General features: G+C 40.8%; 1 protein-coding gene across 12 annotated transcripts in view; it reads right to left on the bottom strand.

Moving 5' to 3' along the window:
- ITSN2 (intersectin 2) overlaps nt 1-13,461 on the bottom strand; it is a 146,469-nt gene that overhangs the window by 30,226 nt on the left and 102,782 nt on the right. The window contains exon 30 of one of the 12 annotated variants that reach the window (XM_047067904.1): nt 9,619-12,922. The exons of the other annotated variants lie outside the window; for them this stretch is intronic. Coding sequence (XP_046923860.1) covers nt 12,921-12,922 — 2 coding nt within the window. The 3' untranslated portion in view covers nt 9,619-12,920. Of the gene's footprint in view, nt 1-9,618; nt 12,923-13,461 lie in introns of those variants that run through there. 12 annotated transcript variants of the gene reach the window in all.

Genomic DNA, 13,461 nt, shown 5'->3' with positions numbered 1-13,461 from the left:
CTCCCCTGCTCACACTCTGTCTCTCAAAAATAAACATTAAAAAAAATTAAAAAAAAACTGATGAAAGAAATAGAAGATGACACAAATGGAAATATATTCCATGCTCATGGATTGGGAGGACAAATATTGTTAAAATGTCTCTACTACTCAAAGTAATCCACAGATTTCATACAATCCCTAACAAAATACCAACAGCATTTTTCACAGAACTAGAATATCCTAAAATTTGTACGGAACCACGAAAGACCCTAAGTAGCCAAGGCAATCTTGAAAAGAACAAAACCAGAGGTATCATAATCCCACATTTTAAGATAAACTACAAATCTGTAGTAATCAAAAGAGTATGGCACTGGCACAAAAACAGACACATTGATCAATGGAACAGAACAGACAGCCCAGAAGTAAACCCATGATTAAATGGTCAATTTATCTTTGACAAAGGAGACAAGAATATTCAATGGGAAAAAAGACAGTTTCTTCAACAAATGGTGTTGGGAAAATTGTACAGCTAATGCAAAAGAATGAAAAGGGCCCATTTTCTTATACCATACACAAAAATATACTCAAAATGGATTGAAGACCTAAATATGAGACCTGAATCCATAAAAATCCTAGAGAAGAGTACAGGCAGTAATCTGTCTGACATTGGCCACAGCAACTTTTTTTCTAGATATGTCTCCTGGGGCAAGGGTAACAAAAGCAAAAATAAACTATTGGGACCACATCAAAATAAAAAACTTCTGCACAGAAATAGAAACAATCAACAAAATAACAAGACAACTTAATGAATGGGAAGAGATACTTGCAAATGACCTATCTGATAAAGGGCTAGTATCCAAAATTTATAAAGAATTTACACAACTCAACACTAAAACCCCCCAAATAATCTAATAAAAAATGGGCAAAGGACCTGAAAAGGCATTTGTCCAAAGAAGATATCCAGATGGCAAACAGACACATGAAAAGATGCTCAATATCATTCATCATCAGGGAAATGCAAATCAAAACCACAATGACATATCACCTCACGCCTGTCAAAATGGTTGAAAGCAAACACAAGAAACAACAGGTGTAGCCACTGTGGGAAACAGTATGGGGGTTCCTCAAAAAATTAAAGATAAAATTGCCATATGGTCCAGGAATTCCATTACTATTTACCCAAAGAATATGGAAACACCAAACCAAAAAGATAAATGTACCCTGATGGTTTACTGCAGCATTATTTATGATAGCCATATTATGGAAGCAACCCAAGTGTCAATCGACTGATGAATGGATAAAGAAGATGTGGTATGGGGCGCCTGGGTGGCGCAGTCGGTTAAGCGACCGACATCAGCCAGGTCACGATCTTGCGGTCCGTGAGTTCGAGCCCCGCGTCGGGCTCTGGGCTGATGGCTCGGAGCCTGGAGCCTGTTTCCGATTCTGTGTCTCCCTCTCTCTCTGCCCCTCCCCCATTCATGCTCTGTCTCTCTCTGTCCCAAAAATAAATAAAAAACGTTAAAAAAAAAAAAAAAGAAGATGTGGTATATATGTACAATGGAATATTAGCCATAAAAAAGAATGAAATCTTGCCATCTGCAACAACATGGATGGATCTAGAGGGTATAGTGCTAAGTGAAGTAAGTTAAGTCTGCAGGGGCGCCTGGGTGGCTCAGTTGGTTAAGTGTCCAACTCCGGCTCAGGTCATGATCTCGCGGTTCGTGAGTTCGAGCTCCGTGTCAGGCTCTGTTCTGACAGCTCAGAGCTTGGAGCCTGCTTTGGATTCTATGTCTTCCTCTCTCTCTGCCCCTCCTCCACTCATGCTCTCTCTCTCAAAAATAGATAAATATTAAAAAAAAAAAAGAAGTAAAGGTTGGAAAACGCTACACATTTACAAAATATTAAAAAGCAGCTGAGGTGGTTTGATTAGCAACAGACAAGATAGGCTTTCAAGGATCTATGTAAACGTTATAAACATTTAGGATGATACAATAATTTTGATCTTATTTGCAACTAACTGGAGAGCCTCAAAAGGTAAAATTAAAAACTGACAAAATTGCCTCTGGAAGGAAGGAAGGAAGGAAGGAAGGAAGGAAGGAAGGAAGGAAGGAAAAATAAAGATCTGAAAGATCTATAATCAAAGTAGTCAACTGTAATATCTCTCTCAATGAAAATGAGTAAATATGAAAGATTTGAACACTATTAACAGGTTTAATATAATGAACATATCTACAAAGCAACAACACTTTTTTCAACAAAAACTACTGTGTAAAAAAATTTCCTGAATATACCCGGAAAATCAAACATTAAAATTATTTTCAAGAGGCACCTGGGTGGCTCAGTCGGTTAAGTGACCGACTTCAGCTCAGGTCATGATCTCAAGGCTTGTGGGTTCAAGCCCCACATCGGGCTCTGTGCTGACAGCTCAGAGCCTGGAGCCTGCTTCAGATTCTGTCTCCCTCTCTCTCTGCCCCTCCCCTGCTCACTGTCTCTCTCTCTCAAAATAAACATAATAAAAAAATAACTTTTAAATGTTGTAGTTTAAAGAAGAGGTTCCTAAAAGCTCCATGTACCTTCCTCCTTCCACCTCAATTTGCTTGACCTATCACAAGCATTTGTGACAGTGGATCACTCCCTCCTCTTTAAAATCCTCCTTTACTTGGCTTCTAGGTCACCACCTCACCTCATGTCCTCCTACCGCACTGGCAGTCGCCTCCTCTCCTTTCCTAGCTCCTCCTCAACCCACAGACTTAATTAATGTTGAAACCCAAAGACTCTGCCGTAGAACTCTTCTCCACATACTCACAGCGTTGGTGGTGCCACCGAGTCTTGTGGCTTTAAGTATCATCTATGCACTGATATACTCCCAAATGCACACTCCAGGCTGAATATATCCTCTGGATCTCACTGTGTTCTACTGCCTACCCAGGATCTCCACTTACCTATCTTAAGGGTGGGTGAAAGTAACATATCCAAAACCAAACTCCTAATAGTCTCTCCTACCCTTCCTCTCTCATCATGTGCCTTCACTTAATGGTGATTCCATCTCTCTGCTTGCCTGGGCCAAGATCTTTGGGGATATCCTTGATATTTTTCTTTTTCTCACACCCCTACATTCAATTCTATCTGTTGAATCTATCTTCAGAATATACCCACAGTCTGACACTTCTCACTATGTTCACTACTATCATTCTGATCGCGCCGTCATTGTTCACCCGGATTACTGATCTAGCCTCCTAATATGTCTCCTTGGTTCTGAGCCCTTCCCTGCCCCAACCCCTGCTTTAATCTAGCAAGCTAGAGCTATTCTGTTAAAGCACATCGGATCATGTCCTTCCTTTGATTAGAACTCCTTGATGGGTTCTTGTCACTCCCAGCCAAAGCCAAAGTTCTTACAAACAGCCTCCAAGAACTTAAGTAGTCTCCCCCATTTCCCCAGTCCCCTCTGTCCTCACTGCCTCTTTTGCTTCTCCCTCTGTTCCAGCCACCCCGGCCTCAAGCATTACCGTCATGTTCCTGATTGGGGCCCTGGCATGTGCTGTTCCCTCTGCCTAGAATGGTCTTCCAGCTATTTACATGACTCTCTCCAGATATCTCTCATGTCCTTTAAGTCTTTGCTCACATGACATCATTTCAGAGAGGCTTTCTCTGAGAAGCTTGTTTGAAATCCGTCCAGCTCCATCCTCTTTCCACCAACCCTTCACTCACTCCCTTTCCCTAACTTGCTTTATTTTTCTAAGGTACGGCATATTTATTCATTTTGTTTTCTGTCCTGCCCTACTTAAATGTCAGCTCCAAGAGGGGAGGAATTTTTGCCTATTTTATCATCTGCTATATCCCTAGTGGCTGACACATAGTAGGTCTTCAGCAAGCATTTATAGAATGTGATACGAAGATAAACTGTGAGCTGCAGGAGACAGTACATCATATTAACTACAGGTGGCCGGAGAGAATGATGAAAATTTCCTGGTAAGTTCTTCCTAGAAGACAGGAAGGGTGGGAAAATGAGAAAAATGAGAGACCACGCTACTATCAGGTCAAAGTCCTCAGGGCCACAAGACCCCCCCCCCCCCCACTTGTGAGAGGACACGGAGACTGACAGCCAAATTATGCATAACGAATAACAGTCACATAAACTGTGTCCCACAGAGTTGGGAGGCCATTGCAGATTACAGTGCAAACAAGATCAAGAAGCAAATGAGAGACGCCTGAGAGGAGAGGAGGGAGCGACGCGAAGACTCCAAAAGGTGAAGGACAAAAGATGGTCTGTGACGACTCATACAAAGAGAGCTTGTTCGGATTATGTCATAAAGTCCCAGAAAAGTCCTTGCCCATTGTGAGAAGAGCGATGTCACTGAACAACGCTATTCTCTGTGCCCGAAGCAGCAGCCAGGGTTGACATAATGGTTTTCAGTCTCACTGTGTTGACGCTCAGTGAAAAGACAATTTTTAGCAGTAAATCCAGATAACTAAGCTGTGTGCATTTTCTGAAGGCTGCCTTTAATGCAGAAGTTTTGTCAGAGCACTAGAAAATCATCGAATATCTTATTTTGTACAAGAACAGCATTTTATGCACTTGGCAACTATTTATTGAATACGAACTGTGTAACAGGTAGTATGGTCCCACTTGGAAGCCACAGATATTTGTGATTTTGTTTCCAGAAATTTAAAGATTGTTGAACAATTTTTAAAACTCTGTGTCTCTTTGATGCCTATCAATTCTTTGTCACCAGGAGTTAGGTTGCCTGTTTAAGCATGAAAAGGGAAGAAGTTAATACTGTATTCTGATGCTGCACACCGTCAGAAAGCAAAAGATTTGGTTATCAGAAAATGGAAGTATTCCAGAACTTCCCAAAGCAACTCTGTTGATAAATGCAAGTGGAGAAAGAAAAATGTTGTTGGTTGTATTTTTATTTTTGAATCTACAGTGATAGGTCATAAGCCTAAAAGAAAGTAGAGACCTCCTGGGGCACCTGGGTGGCTCAGTCAGTTAAGTGTCCAACTTTGGCTCAGGTCATGATCTCACGGTTTGTGGGTTTGAGCCCCCTGTTGGGCTCTGTGATGACAGTGCAGAGCCTGGAGCCTGCTTCAGATTCTGTGTCTCCCTCTTTCTCTGTCCCTCCCCTGCTTGAGCTCTGTCTCCTTCTCTCTCAAAAATAAACAAACATTAAAAAAAAAAGAAGAAGAGAGCAAAGACCTCCTAACAGTAGACAGAGGGCCCTCCGAGACTCGGCCTCAGAGAGTAGTTCTTTCAGGCTGATACTTGCAACACCTTCTAGACTGCCAGAGTCCTATCGCTGACTCAACTGAGAGAATTAACGTGCCATCCAGATACAGAACATTATGAAGAGAAAGTTTTTTCATGTTCGCTGAACACATAGCGTGTAATCCTAACAATCAAAATAATTATTACGCACATGTGTGTGATGATTTACCACCTCTGATCAATCCTCTGAAGAACTGATACAACTTTGAACCCTACTGTATATACAGAATCTAAAGGTTGGTGGTGAAGAGACAGTACAGAATTCAGAGCTACTAAACCCCTACATCTTGGCTCAAGTCTTACACTTTGAAATGCCAGGCCATTTTATATGGTGCTTACACTGCAATCCGCCTTGAGACAAAACATGGATGACAGGGTGTATAAACTTGACCTGGTCTCATGCTTGCTGGACTGAATTCTAGAGGAAAAAAGGGGGTTTAGGTTAAGTATTCTGAATGCCAAATGGCGCAAATGCACTTCTCTGGAAATGCCAATAGAGTTCTCACTCTCCTTTGACTCATTTTTGTGTCTAAGTGACGACGGGTCCCTACATACCTTCTCCTCTGTCACATATGCAATGAGTAGCTGTGTCCAATAGCCAATTTCATGTTGACTGTTCCAGACACTTGAGCCCTTCACGTCATACATCTGCTACCACACCACCACTGTCCTGGGGGGGGGGGTTTCATGCACACGTGTATTTTTTTTCTCATGGTTACTGAACAGCTTGCTGTACTCCTAATTTTCCCCACTGGTATGACCACACAGCCCATACTTTCAAACTGTTTGTGACTCCATAACTGGTCACTCCGCCCCACTGTGCTCAGTGTAGGACACACGCACTCTGTAGCCCTGCCTAACTTCATGGAGATTATCATATGACCGCTGGGGGCCCAGGGATCCCAGTAGCAGGTCCTTCTAATACTTTAAATGTAACCTGACCGGCCTGGAGGTACTGAAAACAGCTAATTCTCCTTACATTCTTCTCACCTGAATCTTGGGATTAAGTGATGGTTGTTCTGCTTTTATGATCTGGAGTAACAGCAGCTCTCAGTTAATGGAAAGGTGTGTGGGCAGAGGCTAGGAGCACGAGCTTTGGAGTCAGACTGGGACTCGAGTTCTAACTTCCAGCACTGACTAACCCAGACACGTACCCGAAGTACTCAGTCCACTGCTCAGCACAAAGCAAGCACTTAGTACGTGTTAGACAGTGACCTAGCACTTCAGAAATCCCTGAGTCTCATCTGCAATGTAGGTATTATCATCATTATAGGGGCGAGGCTAAGGTTCAGCAAGTGAGTGGGAAGAGCCAGGGATTCAAAGCAACCCTCCCAATGCACTCCCCCCACATTCACTCCATCGCTCTCTCTGCTTTTTTTCCTTGACTAAGTGATTCTGCCTTCTGACAACAACATTGAGACATCTCTCTCAAGGGTGTTTCATAATTTGTTGTTCTTGTTTAAAACAAAGTTTAAAGCATGAAGACAAATGACTCAAACGAGAGGCAAAGGATCTAAACACACATTTCTCTAACGAAGATCTGCAAATGGCCAAGAAACACATGACAAGATGCTCAACATCATTAGTCACTGAGGAGATGTCAAGCAAAACCACAGAGAGATGTCTGTCGCTCCACACCCAGAGGGATGCCATAGTAAAAAGTCAGATAATAACCAGTGTTGGGAAGGACATGGAGAAACAGAAACTTCGTGCACTGCTGGTGGGAATAAAACGGTGCAGCTACTTTGGAAACCAGTCTGGCAGTTCCTCAAAAAGTTAAACACAGAATTACCGTTTGACACAGACATGTGACAAGACATGTCTGCCCCAAAACTTGTACACAAACATGCACAGCAGCTTGTTCTTAACAGCTAAAAAGTAGAAACAACCCAACGTCCACCAACTAAAGAACGGATAAACAGCGTGGCGCCCAATACAACGGAACACGCCTTTGTCATAAAAAGGAATGAGGTACTGACACACAGACAACATGGATGTACCTCGAAAACATCATGCTAAGTAAAACAAGCCAACCACACGTTTTATGATTCCATTTATATATGTCCAGAACGGGCAAACATACGCATGGAGACAGCAAGGAGGTTGTCAGTGGCTGCCTACGGCTCCCCGCGGCGGTGGTATAGCGAGATAGGAGGACAACAGCTGAAGGGCACAGGACTTCTTTTGGGAGTGATGCAATGTTCTGGAGTTAACCATCCTGGGTGCCGGTCACACAACACTGAATAAACTAAAAACCATTCGGCTGTACACTTTAAGTGGGTGAATTGTATGCTATGTGATTTGAATCTCAACAAAGCTGTTACCAAAAGAAGTGATTACGTCCAGCTTTATCTTTCTAGACACTATTCTTAAAGATTCCTGTCCTTGTTTATCACATTCAGTCTTTGCCTCCTGGCCTCTTCTCCGTGTGTACCTTCTACAGAGAGAAAACACAAGGCGGCCTCTGTCTTCTCTTTTCTTTTCACTGGTTCCAGTGATGACTGTGGTGCAGGAACTTCACTGCTACTAACAGGGTGGCCGTGACCACACGCTAGGGGAGGTTTAAGAGCATGGGCTCTGGAGCCAGACCATGTGGGTTTGAACCCAACCCTCCCACTTACTGGCTCTGTGACCTTGGACAAGTTATTTAGCTTGTGCTTTAATGGCCGTATCTGTGAAAAGAAAATAATAATGAGGTGAAACATTAGGGAACCTCAGAAAAGGACCCAGATCAGTAAGTACTCAATGAAGGGCACTTTTCGTCTTTTCTTTTTACCGGTATGGGCAATGGTTGTGCAGCCAGAGCTTTGTTCACTATTCTCCTATAGAACCTGTTCCCTGCCTCCACAGGTCCCTTCGCTACCCCACCCTTAACTGTTGACACCCTCAAAGGGCCGGCATGAACTCACTCTCCCCGAGTCATCTCATTTACTTTCATGGGCGCAGCACCATCCATCTGCCTTCACCCCACCGGCTGACATCCTGCTGCTGTGGGTCTCAACCCTGTCTGACCACCCGGGTGCCCCACTGGTGCTTTGCAGTCAAAACCAAACTCCTCCTTTCCCCAACTGTGACTCCTTACTGTAGCCGGTGGCACCACTATTCTGCCTGTCACCAAGATAAAATCTGGGAATCAAACTGACACTTCCACCTGCCTACACATCCAATCAGTTCCCAACTCCTGCCAATGTTCCTTCAGAAACGGTTCTGAGCTCTGTTTCGTCACACTTCCCCCACCTTGGCAACGTATCAGAATCATCTGGGAAGCTCTGAAAAATCCCCACACGCAGGCCATGCTTTAGACCATTTAAATCAGGACTCAGGCATCAATAGTTTTTTAAAGTTTCCCAGGTGATCCCAACGAATCTCTGATTCAAGCTAGAGAATCTCTGATTCAGCCCCTGGCCTGCCTCTCAAGCCCCGAGTTTCACTGTTCCTGGCTTTGCACTTCCACTCCAGCTTATAGAGTCCCCTCCCCTCCTCCGCTGTTTCTTGTCTTTGTCATACTCTCCACCATCCCACCCCACCCCACCCCCCATCTGCCTTACTCCTATTTACCTTATGGGTCTCACAGTTGCCACCTCCGGGAGGTCTCCTCTAATTCACCAATCTATGGTTGAATTAGGTACTCCTCCTCTGTACTCTCTTGGTGTCCAGTAAATACCTATCACTGTGCTTAGCATGTTGTTCTAGAATGATCTGCGTATGTGCCTGATCCCCTCACAGAGCTACACACTACCTGAGCCAAGGACTGACACTCTTTTTCATATTCTCAGAAGTTAGTCCTTTGCTTGGCCTTATGCAAATGCTAAGTTAGTTGAATGATTTTCCAGAGACGAGGAAACGTTTTCTGGAAAGAGGTTGTTTATGCCAGATATTCATGGATGGGTTGGATTTTGATCCATATGTTGCACTCAAGGTGAAAGCACCAACTTGATTACTTAAGTGTAAACTTCTACTTAACTCTGGTGCCTCCAAGCATTCACTAAAGTTACTTTGTACTAAGAATGTTTAATTCTACGTTTGCAAAGAGTATCAACTTGTAAGTTCCCTCCAATGTTTTCAGAAAAAGGTTGTGGAGCAAAAATTGTAAATAATAACATTATCCATTTATCCTAGATATTGTCTTTTACTTTCAAATCAAAATGTCTTTTGCTTTTGAGATACATATGATTATTTTGGATCAAACTATCTCAAGCTTGACGATTTAAAATTTCTTTTGCCCCTTGTGATATAAAACAATTCACTGGCCTGTACCCAGAGACCATGTTAAGGAAAAAGAGAAATTCCAAAGAAATTCAATCACGACTACATACAAATACTTAAAAATAAGTTTTAAAGGATGCTTCAAAAGAAATACACAATACAAGTAATGTAGTTTGTGTCATTTTAATAAACACACTTGCATAGTTATATTACAACTTTGTAAAAATAAAAACAGATTACCTCATGCCAAGCGTGCCCAGCATCTGCACAATCTCAAGACCTTTAATACTATAGTTTCAAGACACACAAAATAAAAATTTAAGGCAAAAACAGCACTTTGCAACAATTTAATAACTTATTACAGTAGCATCACAGCAGCATCCAATAATGCCACTTTAGGCAAAGTCTCTCAGTATTTCCATTATAGATTCTATTTACAAGAGTTTATAACTTGGTAAAATGTATTCTAAGAAAACTTGGCAAATAAAGCTTTGGACTGGAATTGGCATTTCTTTCTCTACTTTTCCTTCCCCCACTTTCTTTTAAACTATTAGTATTTCTTATTGTATTTTAAAATAATAAAACAGCAGTTACATTTTTTAATAGTTGTATTATTGTAAAATGACTCTTTAAGATAAAGTTTTAGAGGAACCTATGCAATGGGTAGGACTGACTTAAATTTTCAAGTTTTCTAAAAAATCAGCTTTGGTTTTACAACTGATTTTTTCATTGCTGGAAAACCTATGAGATTTAATCACATACTTTAAAAATGATTATCACATACTATAATCTTTAAATAAATAGGTATTTTTAAAAATAAATAGGTATTTTGATTCTTTACTTCCCATGGGGTTCAGATTTATTCCATTTTAAGATTCTGTGTTCCTGATAAGCTCTTTCCTTCTACCGTTGCTTTCTAAGCAAACTGAAAGCTGCCCTCCCATACTGAATGAGGGAGAGAGCAAGTACTTGGCTGAATATGAGGTACTACAAAGGAATGACTGCATGCGTTTTTAAGAAGGACTATTACATGTCATACAATTTCCTTTACTTTTAGCTTTCTCTCAAATATATGGCAAAATACCTACACGAAGAGTAGTATTTCAGTAAATACAGTAATTTTATTTTCCAGACCAACAATTCAGCTTAAATATGCCATTATGTGATTTGATTTAGCTCCTGGGTACCTGACAAATACATTATTTTCGGATTGATTACAGATGCTAAGCTCCACCTGAATGTCATTCTTAGTCACTTATATTTATCAGTGTTACAGTGAAACAATTTGAGCTGTAAAAATACCTTTGAAATAATTTACCAGTGTATTAGATAAGCCCAAATTCAAAATTATAAAGAGAAAATATTATACCAAACTATGCAGCTAATTAACAGGTCTGATTTCCAACCCCAGGTTTTAAAATAGATTTAAAGTAACTGTACTTAACCCGAACCCGCCCAAAGAGTGCAAAAGCGGAGAGTTCAGAAAATACAAGGTGAGACCAAGTAATCCATACAATTTGGAAGATCAGGTGAGTTCACAAGGACTCAGTCTTTGCGCTGTCTCCTTTAGTGACTGCGGGCAAATCTGTTATTCCACTTTGTAAAGTGTTATTATTGCTTTCCTATTAATGTCATATTTTATAAAAGTTATCATGATGATGCCAAATGCTAAAAATTGAGGTGGTCTAATAACTAGAAATCCCTGCCCCAGGGAGCACACATACACATCATCATACATCCCTGTAATGTTAATAAGCATTTTGAAACACAGACATTTGAACTTTGTAAAGTTCTAACTAGAGTACTGATTCTTTCTCAAAAAAAAAAAAAAGTTATGATTTAGGCAATGACTGAAATTATTCATTCACAATGTATAGGCACATTAACATAAATATTGCACAAAATATGCCTCTAACTGAAACTCAGAGATATAAAAACACACTTCACTCTTCTTAAAGAACTCTGTGAGGAAATAAGATTCTATGATTGTATGTACACTTTTCCTGATAATACTCTGACATTCATAAACAGTAGATTGCACTGCAGTTTGTAAACATTTTAAGTTGCATAAACGTCTCATTGATTTTCAAACATAGTTTAATACTGCCTACTAACAATCCTTTTTGTTTCAGCTAAGTACTCTCCAATTTACTTGTTTATAATAATGTTTATTATCTTTAAAGTGTTTTCCATTCAAGGAAAACAAGTAAAATCCTATGCCGAAGTAGCCGATGTGTCTGAAGACAAGATATTAGCCAGAGAATTCTGGATGGTAAAATCAATCTTCCAGCCTCAAAGCATCTTCATGGACAGAGAAGAATGCCAGCTCTCACACATCATTCTTTTGCTTGAACTCATTCCTGACTAGATAGAGCCTACAGGCCCGCATCAGGGGCATTTAAACTCTTCAAGGATTCCTTATGATTTTTACTAAACACATTAAGAAGAACGTCAACCAGTGTCCTTTTGTGACCTGAAACAGGCAGTCACCTAATTAAAATAGATAACATGAATTCTGACTTTAGAATGTAGTACAAACGTTAAGCAAGGGAAGGTTTTCCTGTCTCAACTGTCAATGATGGGAGCCTTTCATTCCTCAAAAAGAATCCATTTTTAGGTCACCAAGAAAGAAGTGACAACTGACTGCTATAGCACATGATGCACTATCTTGATTAGCCCAGAGCTCACAGACCCTAAGGGAACTCCCACAGTGCAGTACTCGTTTGTGGGCAGCCGAGACAGAAGAAACCCAGCCTACTTTGCATATACTGCTGGAGCAGGGTGCTTTCCTCTTTTCTGAGAAAGCTTCCCCAGTGTGTTACTGCTCCCACCCCGAAATACACAGAAAATAGAGAAAAGGTTATTTCCAGTTATTGGCCTTTAAACGAATTTAAATATTGGTACTCATGATGGCACACTAGAAAGGAACAGAGCAAACAGTGCATATTTGGGAGCAAATCACGTACTGAACCAGTTAAGAGCTCACTGTGATTAGGATTAGATCAAACATAAGAGCAAAACATAAGCAAGTTTTATCTGAATTGTAATGAATATACATGTTGCGGTAACATTAGAAAAGCATGGCGGCCCATTCCAAACCAGTGAGAATAGTCTGTGCAAATAGTGGGTCTTTGTGTGTTTGAACTCCCACCATGTACGGGCAAACTCAATATGCATGCTAATGACCTACAATTACCAAATTAAAAAAAGAAGAAAAATGCTAAAAGATGCCAGAGTGAACAGCAGGGAAAGCCACACAAAGACCCACTATCCTTTAACTTGTTACAAATAAATTTTAACTGTAAATTAGAAACACAAAGAAATAATCACAAGTGGCTCTAACATTCAAACGAAGTTAATGAATTGTGTAGGAGATATTTGATCAGGGCTGCCTGCCCTGCCTCCACGCTAGAGTCAAACTTGGATAGTGGGTCTCTGGGGTGCTTTCACACTGGAAGACAACATTGGGTCCTATAAAAAGAAAAATGAGGAATAAAATGAACATAAAGCAAATTAAGTGGGTGAGAAAAAATTTGACTAGTAACATGCAACATCAACTAAACAAATTTGAACTATTAAAATTCTCAAACTTTAAAAAACATCCTAATTGCATTACAAAATGAAAATAATAATTATAAAGGCCCAAGAAACTTGCAAATGGTAATCTAAAATTTAACCAATCTTCACGGACTCATATACTCCTGGCTGTTCTTCCTCTAGAACAGCTTTTATCTGTTCTTTATATTCCTGACTACCTAAGACTTAATTGGAAGAAGCGTTCTGCCACTGGAAAACAAGATAAACAACAACAACGCATCTGGAGAACGACCACTTTACATCCTAGGTGCTGTAACAGCCAAACATCCTGGAGAACTGGAATGCCTCCAAGAATCACTAGCCAAAGAGCTTCCAGCCCTGGTCCACATGAAAGGCAGCTTCCTCTCTCAGGGCCAGGGAAGGCCCTCAGCTATGTCTAATTAATTAGATGAACTGGCTATAGCACCGAAAGC

Source organism: Lynx rufus, unplaced genomic scaffold (assembly GCF_022079265.1).
Source record: "Lynx rufus isolate CCGP_SWC_20201006 ecotype Redwood Valley unplaced genomic scaffold, mLynRuf1.p SCAF_8, whole genome shotgun sequence".
Classification (NCBI taxonomy): domain Eukaryota; kingdom Metazoa; phylum Chordata; class Mammalia; order Carnivora; family Felidae; genus Lynx; species Lynx rufus.
This window is presented reverse-complemented; position numbering and strand designations above follow the sequence as displayed.